This window comes from Rutilus rutilus (assembly GCF_951802725.1).
Source record: "Rutilus rutilus genome assembly, chromosome: 3".
Taxonomy (NCBI): Eukaryota; Metazoa; Chordata; class Actinopteri; order Cypriniformes; family Leuciscidae; genus Rutilus; species Rutilus rutilus.
Window position 1 is genome coordinate 17,184,037 of NC_140211.1, and position 16,632 is coordinate 17,200,668.

The 16,632-nt window shown below is 37.8% G+C and overlaps 2 protein-coding genes across 3 annotated transcripts; both read left to right on the plus strand.

The window, feature by feature from the left end:
• Positions 1–1,958: 1,958 nt before the first annotated feature.
• On the plus strand, positions 1,959–8,905 carry lrp10 (low density lipoprotein receptor-related protein 10). 2 transcript variants are annotated; one of them, XM_084403396.1, is made up of 10 exons: positions 1,959–2,059; positions 2,669–2,862; positions 3,108–3,140; positions 3,649–3,787; positions 4,038–4,228; positions 4,360–4,832; positions 4,984–5,414; positions 6,300–6,494; positions 6,676–6,805; positions 7,152–8,905. In XM_084403396.1, exons 2-10 carry the CDS (start codon positions 2,814–2,816, stop codon positions 7,758–7,760), a joined length of 2,250 nt encoding a protein of 749 aa, XP_084259522.1. In that variant the 5' UTR covers positions 1,959–2,059; positions 2,669–2,813; the 3' UTR covers positions 7,761–8,905. The 2 variants fall into 2 exon arrangements, with proteins under 2 accessions (XP_084259522.1, XP_084259521.1); XM_084403395.1 differs by lacking the exons at positions 1,959–2,059; positions 2,669–2,862 and having other exon boundaries at positions 2,903–3,140.
• Positions 8,906–10,153: 1,248 nt separating this feature from the next.
• On the plus strand, positions 10,154–16,509 carry cirop (ciliated left-right organizer metallopeptidase; the record flags this gene model as incomplete). Its single annotated transcript, XM_084403412.1, has 14 exons — positions 10,154–10,202; positions 11,117–11,210; positions 11,466–11,517; positions 11,590–11,739; positions 11,817–11,942; positions 12,050–12,134; positions 12,660–12,805; positions 14,648–14,831; positions 14,970–15,036; positions 15,233–15,329; positions 15,429–15,533; positions 15,648–15,779; positions 15,925–16,049; positions 16,193–16,509. 14 exons carry the CDS (start codon positions 10,154–10,156, stop codon positions 16,401–16,403), a joined length of 1,623 nt encoding a protein of 540 aa, XP_084259538.1. The 3' UTR covers positions 16,404–16,509.
• Between the last annotated feature and the right edge of the window lie 123 nt (positions 16,510–16,632).

Consider the following 16,632-nt stretch of genomic DNA (forward strand, 5'->3'; position numbering starts at 1 on the left):
GTGGTTGTTTCTTACGTCCCCTGCGGTAATCTGATTGCACTACAGACTCAGAGCTTCTAACTGGGAGGAGTTGAAAGAGAATCGACGCTGCAGATGTGCATTTTTCCCAGTGTGCTAATTATTCAATGACTTTCCGGGGGTTGCATTTTTCTCTCCGAAATTCAACCGTCTTTTGCCGCCTCTAGAACAGATAGCCAAACTTAAAATACGTTTTTAAACAAAACACCTATTTCGCTATTTGTGATAGTGATAGGCTAAATGTAATAGAGTAAAGTATGAAAACAAGTCGCATTGGTGACAATGTCTGAGCTGATGGATCTGTGGGCTATTCTCCCCCCATAAATTGTTGCCTATTTAAAGTGTTTTATGAGACATCGACAGACTATGGCAAGCCGTTTTAGCTTAAATTGTAGGCCTACCCATGCAGCGTTACTCGTAGGTAATAATTACAATTACTGAGCTCTCTAATTCAATTCTTACTAGTAACAATTCCAATTAGAGAGCTCTACAAATTAATTTTTACTAGTCATATGTCTCCATTGACTTCCATTCATTTTTAATTACAGAGCTCTACAATTGAATTATTACTAGTAAGAATTACAATTAGAGAGCTCTCTAATTAAATTATTATTAATAACAATTCCAATAAGAGAGCTCTCTAATTTAATTTTTACTAGTAAAAAAACGAATTAAAGACATGTATAATTGCAGAGCTCTGTAATTGAATTAAAGAGCTCTGCGATTGCATTCTTACTAGTAACAACTGAATTAGAGAGCTCTTCAATTGGAATTGTTACTAGTAATAACTGGATTAGAGAGCTCTCTATTTAAATTGTTACTAGTAAGAATTGAATTAAAGAGCTCTGCAATTGCATTCTTACTAGTAACAATTCAATTGTAGAGCTCTGTAATTAAAAATGAATGGAAGTCAATGAAGACATATGACTAGTAAAAATTCATTTGTAGAGCTCTCTAATTGGAATTGTTACTAGTAAGAATTGAATTAGAGAGCTCAGTAATTGTCATTTTTACTAGTAATAATTGAATTAGAGAGCTCTCTAATTGTAATTGCTACTATAAGAATTGAATTGTAGAGCTCTCTAATTGAATTCTTACTAGTAAAAATGCAATTACGACAAATAACGCTGGGTACAATTTAAGCTAAATTGGCTTGCCATAATAGTCTCTTTTAAAGTTTTAGATACACTACTAGGCTACAAGTCAAACTAGTGGATCTTAAAAACCTTTAAATGCTTGAACTTAGTTTTATGGACACCAGGCCTATACGTTGTGCGCACGTAGCCTATTCGTTACTTTACAAAACAATTTTTTTTTATTATTATTAATACTGTTATTAAATAAAATAAAAATGATATTTGAACATTTCTTTATTGAGTGTGTTGAATCACATATTGAAGAAAAAACGGTCGGATAAAGCTACACGGATAAAAAAAAAAATAAGGAAAAAATCCAAAACTTAAATGCTTTCTCATTTTTACTCATAGAGGACAATTTAAGATCTTACAGACGTTACTGGCAAACTGGGACACCTAGTTTTTAAATAAAACAATAACATTTAATTGTAAATAATAATAATAATAATAAAAAAAAATAATAATAATAATATATGTTATATGAATTATAATACTAATATTATTATTAATAATAATAATATATTCGATTGACAAGATTCCACTGGATACAGAAATACATGGTTTATTATAATTATTATTATAGTGAATACTTTAATATTATAAAATGATGAAAACAGTATGAGTAGGTGTGTTCAAACTTTCAACAGGTAACGTTAGTGTGGCCTACTTAAAAAAAAAACAGTACCAATGTGGAGACTAGTAGTGTATTACAACAATCCATGGCAATGCTGAAAATAAAGCGCTAAATTATGACATCTAGTGTGGAAAGGCGAACATTACAAGCAGAAAGCAGCGCGCATATAGCGTCACTGAAACGTAGTTGGGTGGTGTATCGTCTCCCACCTACGAAACAGAACTTACGGAAGTGACTGAGAACGAATGTCAACAAGAGAGAAGAAGAAAAGGTACGGTAAAGATAAAGTCACAAAACAATACTATACGAAAGAACGCATAGAATCTCATTGCGAATAGTTTATAGTGTGGTATCAGGTCTTAATAGTGTCCTAATATAAAGTAAAGTAAGTAGCAGGAAGCCAGCTAGCGTTAGCAAAAATCAGACGAGAAAGGCTGGTTAGAAGTCGGAAACGAAACTTTCGGAACAGTCAGTCAGTTTAGACGCTGGTCGTCTTAGTTTTTTACGGCGAAACGTAAGTAAATGCCCTGAATTATATGTTCTGACTATATGTATGAAGTGTCACTGAATAGTTTGAATGTTTCGTTTATAAACAGTACACGGCTACTCTGCCTAACACCGAGTTGCGTCACTGCTGGGAAGAGAGCGAGACAGGAAGTCTGTCCGAAAGACATTCTGTGCGATTTTGTTGTTGTCAATTACCGACTATTTTAATTCGAATCCATGTATTTGACTTTTGTCGAGGTTATGCCATCGAGTTGAGTTTCTGATTGAAGCAGTTGTTTTTGAAAGCTAATGCTGGTCAGGCACTGAGCTTCAGTTGTCAGTGTTGTCTTTGTCTGAAACGGTTAGTTTATGGTGTTTATTTTTGTCTTTACAGCTAAACACTTCCAACAGGACGCATTGGTGATGGTGCCGCTTTTAATTGTGGCGAGCTGATGGATCTACCGACCACATTTTTGCCATAAATAGTTTTTTATTTTATTTGTGTTTTATGAAACAACGACAGTCATTGGCTTTTTAGAATGTCTATTTCTCACAGCCTTTACGTCTTAGGTCTTTTGTTTTTATCAGGTAAGATATCATGATTTTGTCCTTGACTGTGTATCATGCAGGTATGTTATTATATAAATCTGAAGCAGACTTTTCATGTTGATTGAAATACTGACCTTGACTTAACCAAAGGTTACTATGGTGACTTTACAGTCAAGCAAGGTAACATAAACATAAGATTGATTGTATTTACATCATGATAAATGGCAATAAGCCACATCTGGTATTCTTTGTCTTATATGTGATTTCTATTTTTTCTCCCACAGTTCCTTGCACCCTGGAGCTGGTCTTGAGTGCCGGTAAGGAGGAGCTTGACATCTCTTTGTTTGTTTCTCAGTCTGAACGCTTATTTTAATTCACACCCAATGAACCAGTTGAAAATGCAACATTCCTGACTAAAATAGTCATCGAGAAGGTGAAGTCAAAAACTAAAGGATTAGAGATTAAAGGGATAGTTCACCTAAAAATTAATGTCATCATTTACTTCCCATCAAGTTGTTCCAAAGCTGTATGAATTTCTTTCTTCTGCTGAACACAAAAGAAGATATTTTAAAGAATGTGGGTAACCCAACAGTTGATGGGGTCCACTTATTATTATTTTTCCATACTATGGCAGTCAGTGGGGTCCATCAACTGTTTGGTTACGCACATTCTTCAAAATATCTTCTTTTGTGTTCAGCAGAAGAAAGGAATTTGCAAAGAAATGGTTCTCAGATAACAGATCGTCTATTGTGATTTCACATAGAAATTTAGGGCTAGAGCACAATAAAACCGTAAAGATATTTTTGCTTTAACTGTCTGTTTCAGCTCGTTGTGATCATTCACCCAAAATACTACAACAAAGACAAGGAGAGATTCATAACTCTGCCCACCATTCCTGGTCTTCCCGTCCACTCAACTGCAGTTGGCTGATAACCTCAAAAGTTGGGGAGCGTGTCATCATCAGGTACTAATAATATTTTATTGAACCTTTTTTTGGATCGTTGGAAATATAAATATTAAAGCTTCTATGCATATATGAACTATATGAATGTGAAAAGTGAAAGTCAGCCTAATGATGAGCATATCTAAGTTTACAAATATGTTAACAAATGGCTTTTGTTGTTAACAAGGTGAGAGATTGCTTTGATCCTTACACAGTAAATGGTCAATTTTTTAATCACCTGCCATTTCATTTGTGTCCATCTCTTTTGAAGTTTTTCCCAGTTTAATATGCGATGTGGCCGGGAATGGGTGTCCGTGGTTCCACTCACTGGCAGCCCTTTCAAACTCTGCGGTTACCAACTTCCAGCACCATTTGAGATGACAGGGGGAAACATTACAGTGACGCACCACTTCCTCACTCACTTCTACCCAGTAACAGGGTTCCGTCTTTCATATATTAAAGGTAGGGTAGAACACATTGAAGGGAAGTTTTCACAGTTCCTGCCCTGTCACTGACTTTATCCAGAAGACTGTAAAAACTGTTCTTGAGTATGTGTTTAACAGGGTTCATTTGTCTTTCTCCCACCTCTCCAGACTCAGGTCCCTGTTTTCAAGGCGAGTTTGAATGTTACAGTGAACGTTGTCTCCCGGCATCGTGGCGCTGTAACGGACGAGTTGAATGCCTTGGTGTGGGTGATGAACTTGGCTCTGACGAGGACGGATGTGACGATGTTAGCCCTGAACCACCCATAGATGACGTAAATCACCTCCTTCCAGCTGAAACCAGCACCTTGGTGATCCCATTATCCAGCACAGATGTACCGCCACCGAAAATCCCTGATTTTGCCTTGCTGCCCCAAGGAGGACCATGTGGGGGATATTTGAGTGCATTTTATGGGTCGTTTACTCCCCCTTTACAAACGGGACAACCGTTGCTGTGTGTGTGGACAGTTGATCCTCAGGATTCACGACCACTCAAATTAGAGCTTCAACAACTGGAACTGGGACCCCGAGACATGATCAAAATCACAGACCAGCGCCACGGCTCAGGCAACGTCATTAAAACAGTGAGTTTTACTCTTTGTCTGTGAGATGATGTTGCTTGTGATTGATCAATGCAGATTAATCTATCTCAATCTTGTTTCTTTAAACTGTTATACCACTTCAAACTTTGATGATATGGATAAGTCTTACATCCCCTCTCATTGACAATTACAGATCAACTCCGTGTCCAATAGCAAAGCAGTAGAGGTTGAATCCCACACCGGCTTGCTTTCCCTGATATACCGTATGGAGCCTTCGTTTGAAGGGCGTGGCTTTAATGCGACCTATCGCATCTCGGATTACTGCCTTCCCTGGGAGGAGCTTTGTGGGGGATCACTGGGAGGCTGTTACAACCCAAAGCAGCGTTGTGATGGGCACTGGGACTGTCCTGAAACGGGCCTGGATGAGGAAGGATGCTGGGGCTGCCAAGCTGGGCACTTCCTCTGTGGGATGGGAGGACTTAAGAAAGCAAGCCGCCCGCAGGACCGACCGGTCTGTTACTCGATTCATGAGCGCTGCAACTACCAGCTCAACTGTGCAGATGGAACTGATGAAAGAGAATGTACCATCTGCCAACCTGGGACCTTTCACTGCGACAGTGACAGGTTTGTATGTGTTCATAAACGAGTATACGCCACTGTTTAAATGTTTGAGGTTGGTAAGATTTTATAAGTATTTTTAGTGAAGACTCTCACGATCAAGGCTGCATTTTTTATATAAAAATAAAGTACAAAACAATAGCAATTTGAAATGTCATTACAAATAAAATAAAAAAACTGTTTTCTATTTGAATATATATTAAAATGTAGTTTATTCCTGTGATGGAAAAGCAGAATTTTAAGCAGCCATTCTTAAATGTCATATGACCCAATGCTGATTTGATGCTCAAGAATTATGTCTTATTATTGTTGAAAACAGTTTTGCTGTTTAATATTTTAGTGAAAACGGTGGTAATTTTTTTTTTTTTTTTTTAGGATTCTTTGAATAGGAAGTTAAATAAAACAGCATTTATTTAAAATAGTGATAACACTTTACAATAAGGTTCATTAGTTAAATACATTAGTTGGCATGAAGTAATAATAAACTGCACTTATACAGCATTTATTAATCGTTGTTAATCACTACATTTACTAATACTTTATTAAAATCTTGTTAACATTAGTTAATGCACTGTGAACTAACATAAACAAACAATGAACAGCTGTATTTTTATGTATTTTAACAAAGATGAACAAATACAGTAACAAATGTATTGCTCATGGTTAGTTCATGTTAGTTAATACATTAACTAGTGTTACCAAAATAGTTTTTTTGTAACAAAGTAAAACTCTTTACTCTCACTTTTGAACAGTTAATTTAATTCGTCCTTTCTGAATGGAAATATTAATTTCTCACTGACCCCAAATGTTTTAATGGTAGTGTATATATTTTGCCCTCCATATGATTGGCTTTTGCGTTTAAAATCTGCCGATGTTTAATTGATTGAGCAGGTGTGTGTTTGAGAGCTGGCGTTGTGACGGACAGGTGGACTGCAAGGATGGCACCGATGAGCTTAACTGCACTGTGACCCTGCCCCGAAAGGTCATAACCGCAGCTACCGTTGGAAGCCTAGTTTGCGGACTTCTGCTAGTCATTGCAATGGGCTGCACCTGCAAGCTGTACTCACTACGCACTCGAGAGTACAGGTAAAACCATCTAAACCAGATAATAACTACAAAAATGAACATAATTTTCCAAATATAATAATTTTCCAATGTCATTGATTTTTATTTTTATTTTTTCTGAGAAAGATCAGGACATCATTATGTGAAATATTATGTTATAATAGTGACAATATTTCTGTATACTCTTCTCTTGCCTTCTCAGCATGTTCGCACCAATCAGTCGTCAGGAGGCTGAAATGATCCAGCAGCAGGCCCCGCCCTCTTATGGTCAGCTGATTGCTCAGGGAATCATTCCACCAGTGGAAGACTTCCCTACTGAGAACCCCAATGAGGTAAGAGCTCTTGTTACTGTTTTAATACATCAATTTTATGAGAAATATGCAGTGCATCACATTTAAATGTATAATTGTAATATTTATTATACATAATAATCAATAATGAAAATACATTAAAATAGAGAACAGATATTTTAAATTGTAATAATATTTCACAATATTACCGGTTTACTGTATTTCTGATCAAATAAATGCAGCCTGGGTGACCATAAGAGACACAAAAACGTTTTTAAAACCTTACCGATCCCAAACTTTGGAATGGTTGTGTATTTAGTCTAGTGTAGAAAAAAATTTGTTTGGTTTTTCACGTTTGCATGTTTTTGTTTCCACAATCTTTTTTCAGACTGTCTCACTCTCTCTGAGAGGAATACTACAGCTCCTCAGGCAAGACAATGCTTCCTCTCTACGGCGAAGACGCAGGCCCCGGTTCGTCCGCAGAGCTGTGCGACGCCTACGAAGATGGGGCTTACTTCCCCGGCCCGCACCCAGGCCAACACAGACCACAGCCTCTTCCTCCCAACAGACAGAAGCCGCTAATACTAGCACCGAGCCCAATCAGTCAAGTCCTGGAGTCTCCTCAGTGGCTACAGAGGCTGCCAGTCAGTCCTTGCCTCAAAAACTGTGTTTATCCCAACAGACAGAAACACAGCTGCAAGCGGAGGCTCCTCCACCTCCTTCTCCCCCACCTCCATTTTCTGTCCATCCAATTGAAGCCCCTGAAACACAACAGACCGCACCCATCATCACTATCCCCCCGAGCAGCCCTTCCCTAGCATCTCTCTTCCACTCGCTGGGGCGGAGCATTTCCCGTTTCAGATCCTCCCCGTCCCCTACTTCTCTTCCTCTTTCCGCATCCCCCTCTTTTTCCTGTTCTTCTTCAGAAGATGAAGTGCTGCTGATCCCTCTCTCTGATGACACAACCTCTGATGATGATATCCCCATGCTGACATGAGCGACTCGTACTTTCTTTTCCCTTCCTGATCTGTCTCTCAGTTCACCATGTTCTCGCTCTCCCTGCCTTCCTCCTTTCAGCACGTAAGCGTCACCATGTTTGCTTCTTGTGCTGGCTTGGTGCCTTAACTTGTATTTGAGCATCTGTTTTCCTGACTTAAAAGAAAAAGTATTGAATTAATGTGTGTCAAAAATATTTTGACAAGCGACTGCGTGTGTACAGATGTGTGTTGGTTGTGCACTTATCTAAATGGTTGAGTATGATGGAAGAGCATTTGCACAAAGAATCTCCCCCATCTGGCTTACGATAATGTTCCTCTGTGTGATCTTTTGCCGCAATGTTGGTTAAAAAGATTGATTTTAGTTAGAATTGCTTCTTTTTTTTTATCTGCAGACATGGTTGTGTGATGTACATACATGTGAGTTTACCTCATAATGCTACAGGCCACATTTTATTGTGTGTTCCTCAGAAGTGCCTTTGATTGAGCTTCCTGTACATCACTAGACAGTATGTGACTGCGTATGTGCTTGCACGTAGGGCCAAACACACTTGCACAAAAGTTTACACATAGATATAGAAATCACCCTCGCTATGTATATGGTAGTGCATGGCAACTGTGGCAATAACTTAATAATAAAGACTTGTGTGTTGTGAGTGAGTGATAGTGAGTGAGTGTGTGTGTGTGTGTGTATGAAAGAGTGAACTAGCTGAAAGTGGGAAGCCACTCAGTAGAGACAATCCTTCTTGGAGGTTTCACTTGCACCTCCTCATGCACCACCAACCTGAATGACATCACCATATCACAATAACTTGAATATGTCTTTCAAAGTGAAAAGTTTAGATTTCATACTTTTCTGGCTCAGTGGACAATAAATGGGTGACCAGTCGTAGTGCCATATCTATAGTCACTTGATTTCAGCTGCTGTTAAGATCTGTCAGTTCACTCCTTCTTTTACCCTGTCAATGTTGTTTTTACTCTGTATTTTTAATGCCGAGATGTTGAACTCTCATCTGCTGAATGGTGACTAGAAAGACGTGGGTGGGAATTATCTTTGATGAACTGATGATATAAGGATGAATTTCACTGTATATATTTGCTAAACCAGCTGGAAAATCTACAAAGAATAAAATGATTTGCACTTTTATTCTTCCTTGTGTGATTTGATTTGCCAATTCTAATGTTGCGGTTTAGTTTCTTGTGTGTTTGTGAAAATTGCTGGGAATGTAAAGACTTTATTTGCACAATTTAAAGCTGAATGGATACTGCAAGGTAAAAAACAGTTCATGCTGTCAACATAGATCTAAAAAAAAATCTAGAATGCAAGTGTTACAGGTGAGGAATGTGACTTTCCCTTTTAAGGGAATATAAAGCATTAGTTCTACTGAAACTATGAGAGGTGATTGTCTTATTTGCACTTCAAAGCCTGCATTGCCTCAGTTTCTTCACATCCTGAGGAGGAGGATCTTTCTGCTCAGAAGAGAAGGAAGCAAACAGATATGCAAGTTTCCTAGTTCACCATCTCCAAATACAAGCTAAAGGACTGATGCTGGTAAGGAATCTATTGATTAAATATTTGTCTGTGTGAAGGAAAACGTTTCTATTTGTTTTAATGTTAAAAATTCGGGGTCAGTAATAATAAAAATAAAAAAATCTAACAAATGCTATTCTTGTCTTTTCATCATAAAGTCAAGTTTCCACAAAAAATGAAATGGCACAACTGTTTCCAACAGGATCAGGTGACACTGAAGACTGGAGTAATGCTGAAAATTCAGCTTTGCCATCACAGGATTAAATAAAATTTTAAAATGTATTAATAGAAATTAGTTATTTTAATTGTAATATTTCAATTTCTCTTCTTGGTGATCATAAGAGACTTCATCCAGAAACCATTCAAAATCTTACAGACCCCAAAATTTTGAACGGTAAATTACTTTCTGAAGATAATTTGTTCTTGTTTGTGTTAAGAATTATTGCAGTACTTATTGTATAACAAATACCACGGAAAACCACGGTGAAATTTAAGTTAGTCGGTCCAACTTTTTATAATTGTTCTTTTTGGGCTTTTTCTTTGTCTTTTATGATAAACTACTAGATAATGCATTTTGCGCCTTGTGTTTGTATTGGCATATTACTGTTGCCATGGTTTCCATGTACTTGGGGGAAGTGCATCTTTGACCAAGTTCAGAGATCAATCAAAGTCGTGTCCCCGCCCACTGGTCAAAACGCCTCTGCTCATTGGTCCTTGCGTGAAACCGCGGAGAATCTAGCGCCCCAGAGACCTAAAAGAGCAGAGAAACTTGCTGAATCCATGGCGGTTCCACAACCAATCAGGATCAAGGTCTGGATCCCCTCAGAAAGCCCCGCCCTCTCAGACTGGGAGAGAGAGAGAATAATGACCGCAGTCGATGAGGCTGTGAGCGAAGTTTCCAGTTTACTGTCAGGTGAGCAGTGTTCGGGTAACTCATTACAAATAACTTGAGTTACGTAATCAGATTACTTTTTCAAGTAATTAGTAAAGTAACGCATTACTTTTTCAACTTACAACAAAATATCTAAGTTACTTTTTCAAATAGCCGGTAAGTAACGCTAGTTACTTTTTCACATTTATTGATGGACAGCTCTCCTGTCCCCATGTTGAGAGAAATAAAGTGAGGTGTTGTGTGCGCTGTTCAAACATGATGGTTGTTTTAGTTCTAGACTAAACGTGAACATGCATTTACTCATCTCACTTGCACGAAAACACTCAGTATTCCTCAAAATGAATAAAAACAGTAAAATACAATTTCAGAATTTTACGCAAAACTTTAATAATTAACTACAGGCCTATTAAATTACACAAATATACTTTATGTATTTAATATCACTTTATTAACCAATATCTTTGCTGCTGACCTTCAATGATCTAATCCAACCATACTTTCCTTCTCCTGTATCCTATTCTTGTTCTTTAATCTAGAATGACAGAACAGCTGAAAGGTTTGTTTGAGCTGCGCCCTCTACTGTACAGCCGTAAATATGCATTTCCTTCTGCCTGAGGCTTATTCATTTCACTTTTGGTGTGAAAGGGGCCTTAACTTTTGCCAAAAATATAACTTTTCTTGTTGTTATTAAAAAACAAACAAGCGAGCCCAGCCCAGGTGAGAAAAAGTAACGCAAAAGTAATCTAATGCAATTAGTTACTTTTTTGGGGGGGAGTAATGCAATATTGTAATGCATTACTTTTAAAAGTAACTTTCCCCAACTACACTGCAGGTGAGTAGTTGTTTTATGTGGAGTACTGAAAAGTCAAATATTGAGCGATTTTCTTCCCAATCCTTTCCTCTTTAGCAACATTTTTGTGGATGTTTGTTCGTAGTGAGACGAGTTCCAGATAATCTGTTGCTGAACAGAGACATAAACAAATACTGCAAATTCATCTGGAGAAACAGTAGCACTGTTAACCACATGAAGTATGTTTCATTCGTTCATTCATTCATTCATTCATTTTAGACCCTTAGGTCCGTATCACAAAGTAAAAGAAAAGAAAGAAAAGAATAACATACAGACAAACTTTTTACTCTTCTTCTCTGACTCTCACTGAACTGCTCTGTCATTGTTTTTTTCTGTGCCAGTAGTGTTTGTAGAAGCACTTGCTCAATTGACTTTTCATCTTTACTGATTTTATAAATGTATTTTAATAAGTCAACCAGTGTCATTCTCCTCAGATGTGGCAGAGCCAAAGAGAACTACAGATTCGAGAGCTGCTTCTGCGTGAATGTGAGTCTCGTTTCATACATACTACTACTACTCAAAATATTGCACTTATTATTCAGTCTTGCCTGCTTACAGATCCCAGATGAGCACCTAAATGGCTGTGCTGTTTATCCACATCCTGAGCATCCCGTCCCGACAGTGCTGAGGCCAGAGGGGGCGGGAGTTCCTGACACTGACTTCCTGCTCTATGTGTTCACTCACAGCACAGATAAATGCAGAGCAGAGGTAGATACTATGACTCTACTGAGATTAATGCAGGTTGTCATAAAGTGTCTTGTAACATTTTTACATGCCTGTCTCAGTCTAGTATACTGGCTTACGCTGCTCACTGTCAGGCAGATTCAGAGGGGCGTCCTCTGGCTGGGACTATGGTCATCTGTAGAGAGCCGCTCAGTACGGAAAGATACACACATGAGCGCTATGTGCAGGTGACTGTGAATGTGTGTTTGAGAAGAGAAGGTGAACTGCAGTTAGAGTACAGTAGGAAACATTGAGAATACAACATTCATTATTTGTAATCTTTGTTTTGGTCCAGACTGTGATCCATGAGCTTTTCCACGTGTTGGGCTTCAGCAAAGAGCTCTTCAGCCGATGGAAGGATTGTTCTCTCTCCTCTCAGGGTAATAACTATGGAAGCTTGTTTCCGCCACAGAATAAAAAATAATTGTAAAAAGTCACAATTTACATCTCGCAATTCTGACTTTATTTCTTGCAATTGCGTGATAAAAACTTGCAACTGCGAGTTATAAACTCGCAATTCTGAAAAAAAACTCTTTATATCTCGCAATTCTGACTTCTTTTCTCAGAATTGTTAGGCCTAAACTCAAAATAGTAAGTTATAAAGTTATAAACTAGCAATTGCAAGAAAATAAGTTAGAATTGCGAGTTATTAAGTCAGAATTGCAAGTTTATATCTCGCAATTGTGAGGGAAAAAATATAAATTGTGATATAAAAAGTAGTAATTATCTTTTAAAATGTTTTTTATTTTTTTCTGGGTCTCGGAAACAAGCTTCCATAAGTAACAGAGCTTAATTTTTCAAAATTTTCTTTATGTAACTGAATACATATCTTTTAGAGTTATGGTGTTTATTGTAGCCCTGTTGTGCAGTTGCTGGTAATTTTTGTCATTGTGTGTATTATGAAGCTGGTGTAGACTGCTGGCCTTATGGTCAGGTGATCAGCACAGATGAGATGGGGCAGGTTAGACTCTATTCTCCTACTGTGATCAGAGCAATGCAGAAACATCTCAACTCTACCCACGCTGACCTTGGAGCTCCATTAGAGAACAAGGTACCCACCACGTACAAAACGCTACTGTGGCAGTGACATGATACCGTGATGTTATCACCTTGATACAAGAATTTAGCCTGGTAATGCCAAACTCTGCTACTTCGCTTTGCTTCGTAGACAGGAGTCTGGCATGGCATAATTGAAAAGCGTTTTCTTTCTCGCGGGGAGGCGCTTGTCTGAAGTTTAAAATCATTGGTTCCCGTAAGCCAATCACATAACGTTTGGTTATGGCGTGTGTTATGCGGATGCTCAGCCGCATCTAACTTCCACTGTAAACAGATGTAGTATGATGCGAAAACAAAACCATCGAGCGAAATACCAGAGTGAACATGGCTGTGAACGACTTTTGCAGATTATGTGAAGTAAATCTACGCATCCACGGTACAATCAGTGTCTACGTCACGGCTCTCAGCCCGCCCTCTGTTCGTTGATTGGCCGGCTGTTTTCAGGCCGGAGGAAAACGGAAAGCTATTACGCTGTCTCAGACTGAGTACAGAAGCGAAATGAATTTGAGCGGAAGTAAGAAGTCTGACATAGTCAGGCTAACAAGAATTACCACATACTTTCAAAAGTTTGAGGTCAGTCATTTTTTATATTAAGCAAAATTAATTAATAATTTAGCAAGGATGCATTAAATTAATCAAAAGTGGCATTAAAGACTTTTACATTGTTACAAAAACATATTTCAAATATAAACAATTATTGATTAAAAAAACAATTAACAACATTGATAAAAATAAGAAATGATTCTTGAGCACCAAATTAGCTTCTTAGGATGATTTCTGAAGAATCATGTGACACTGAAGACTGGAGTAATGCCAATGGAAGTTTTTTACATCACTGAATAATTTTTTTTATAATTACGACTTTTTCCCCCTCAGAATTGCAAGATATAAAGTCACAATTGCAAGACAATTTCAAAATTGTGAGCTGATTTTTTTCCCCTCAGAATTGGACTTTATAACTCAAAAATTGCAGTTTATATCTCACAACTCTGAGAAAAAAGTCTGAACTGCAAGGTATATAATCGAATTTTTGACTTGTTCCTCGCAATTGCGACTTTATGTCTCAGCTATGACTTTTCACGCAATTGATTGCGAGTTAATATCTCACAGTTCTCACAATCGCAAGTTTATATCTCACAATTCTGAGGAAAAAAAGTCACAACTGCGAGATAAAAAGTCGCAATTACCTTTAGAATTTTTTTATTCCATGGTGAAAACAAGCTTCCCTAAATGGCTGCTAAAAGATCAATTTAAAATATATTGAAATAGAAAACAATTATTTAAATATATTTCACAATATTACTGTTCTTACCGTATTTTGTTCAAATAAATGCAGCCTTGGTGAGCATCAAGAGACTTCTTTCATAAACATTAACAAATTATACAGACCTCAACATTTTTAATAAAAGTATAAATCATGGCACTACAATGATACTGTAGTAATGGTACAGTACATTTTCCTAAAACAATGGAAGTGCTATGTTTCCATTTCCAAAAATAATACATTACATTTGGTGATTTGATACACAGTGATTTGGTAAAAAAATTTTGTTTGTGACTTCAAACGTTAACCCAGAAACTTTGTTAAATTTGAGGATACTGAAATTGAAGTACACACAAACAAAATGATGTAATGTCAATGTAAAGACAGTGTCTATTTTTTTTTTTTTTTACTGAGTGCAAATTGCTAAACTGGTTGGCTATTTACACTTTGAATAGTATCTATTACTGTTTGCACTTAGTGTAATAGCATCTAAGTCTCTTAATGTAAATAACTGCTGCCTAATGTAAAACACAGATGATACACTCAGTCACTCCCTCTGTCTCTTCCTCTCAGGATGTTGGTTCAGACGGTCTCTCATCACACTGGGAGGCCCGTGTGCTTCAGGGCTCCATCATGGCAGCTTCACTGGTGGAGCCGTCTCTGATTCGCATCGATCCCATCACACTCGCTGCCCTCCAGGATACAGGCTGGTATTCAGTGAACTTTAGCCGAGCTCAGAGCCTGGTGTGGGGAGAGGGTAAGACATCCGCTATTAAAACTAGTTTGGTGGTTTACATACATAAAGAGACATATCATGCACTTGTCGATGCTGGAGTCAAACCTTGCCTGTTCACTGTTTTACCACTCTTGATGTGTGTTTCTGTGTGTGTTTTAGGTGAAGGCAGTCAGTTCGGGTCCCTCTCTACCTGTCACAATTCTTCAACTTTCTTTTGCACAGACAGGTAATCAAACAAATAAAGCCTCTTTGAATAATCAGTTATTTTGACACTGATTTAAAGGAAACTATATTTTGCATGTTTGAATGGTGAGCTTATTAAACAGTAAAGAGGTTGAAATGGCTTTTCTAAAGTTGGTAAAACTAATTATTTAAAAGAGTATTAAATGTGATGCATAAACTGTCCACTGTCTTCTTCCCAGTGCATTGGGTTGTCATTACCTTCACTTCCACAAGGGGGAGTGTCTCACCGATCCGTACCTGGATGGCTGCCACATTTTCAAACCCCTGGCAAATGCTGTGAGTTATTTTTCTCTTTCACCGGTCCCTCACATTGTTGTCACCTTAGCAAAACTTCCCACATGATTATCACTGCGTAATGCCACTTTTCTTCAACAGAGTGAATGCTGGAACAAGGAGAATGAGAGGAGTGGAATGAATGAAGAAAGTGGAGAGATATATGGCTCAGACAGCCGCTGTTTCATATCCAACCTCACCAGACTGGTACCACATGTTCTCACATTTATGTACAAACATATTTATAAATGTTTAAATATGGCAAAGCTACAGTTTTCAGATATTTAGACCCACTAGTAAAGGCTGTTTTAACTTTTTTAGAATCATTCATCCTCATCCCGTGCATCAGTGGCAGGTCACTGTTACAGACACAGATGCACTGGAAGAAACAATTATCAAATTCAAGTAAAGGATTCTGATTGGTTGGATTGTCCAGCAGGCAAGAGTGTTGAGGTTTGTGAGAAACTCATTGGTTATCTCTGAAAACATTAAGTAAAACTCATTTGAATCCTGCAGGTTAGCTAATGACTGAATCATTTAACACTTGTTTCACATCACTGGGCTATTTGTTATAACTTTCTGTCTCTAAATTGTATAGGTATCTGGTTATCAGGGATTCATTTTCTGCCCAGACAACAGATTATGTAAATATTCTGATTTAGCTCCTCCTACATCAAGGCAAAAGGCAGATAACCTTCTTAACATTAGCGCATCCATTGAGAGGTTAGTCTAATCCTTTTTGTTTTGTTTTCAAATCTTAAATTATTTTCTAATGTAAATTACCTTCATCACAATATGCCAGCAGTTACATAACTGAATTTTGAATTGAGTCTCTATAGGAGTAATATATCTTTTCTGTATCGTAGTGATCATGACGTGAAGGAGAAAGACGCCACTCCTCATCCCAACCTCGTGCCTCTCTCCTCAGTCACAGTGTCTGAGCCAGAGATCATCGTGGCAGCAGTGCTGAGCATCATGGCTGCTTTCTCTCTACTGTCTGCTGCAGTGCTCATCTACAGGAAGTGTTCATCAGCCAGGGTCAGAGTACATGCTGCCAATGAGCCTCCATATCCTTAGATATTATATTAATACATATTTTCTATTTCACACTTTTTCTATTTATTTATTTATCTTTTAATTTGAAATGTAAATTGTTCATTCATTGTAATTGCCAGTTGTGATGATCAGAGGAGCTAAGTTTTTACCTTTTCTATTAAAACATGGGATGAAGAGTTTCTTAGTGAAAGAGTCGATATGAGACCTGGATTCCACACCATAAAAGGAGACCATAATCCACAAACACACC

Bases quoted from the DNA above. Each gene is read 5' to 3' on its own strand.
- lrp10 (XM_084403395.1), top strand. From the start codon at position 3,038: ATGATAAATGGCAATAAGCCACATCTGGTATTCTTTGTCTTATATGTG. The intron at 3,788-4,037 runs GTACTAATAATA...TCTCTTTTGAAG, and splicing joins GGGGAGCGTGTCATCATCAG to TTTTTCCCAGTTTAATATGC. The intron at 4,229-4,359 runs GTAGGGTAGAAC...CCACCTCTCCAG, and splicing joins CCGTCTTTCATATATTAAAG to ACTCAGGTCCCTGTTTTCAA.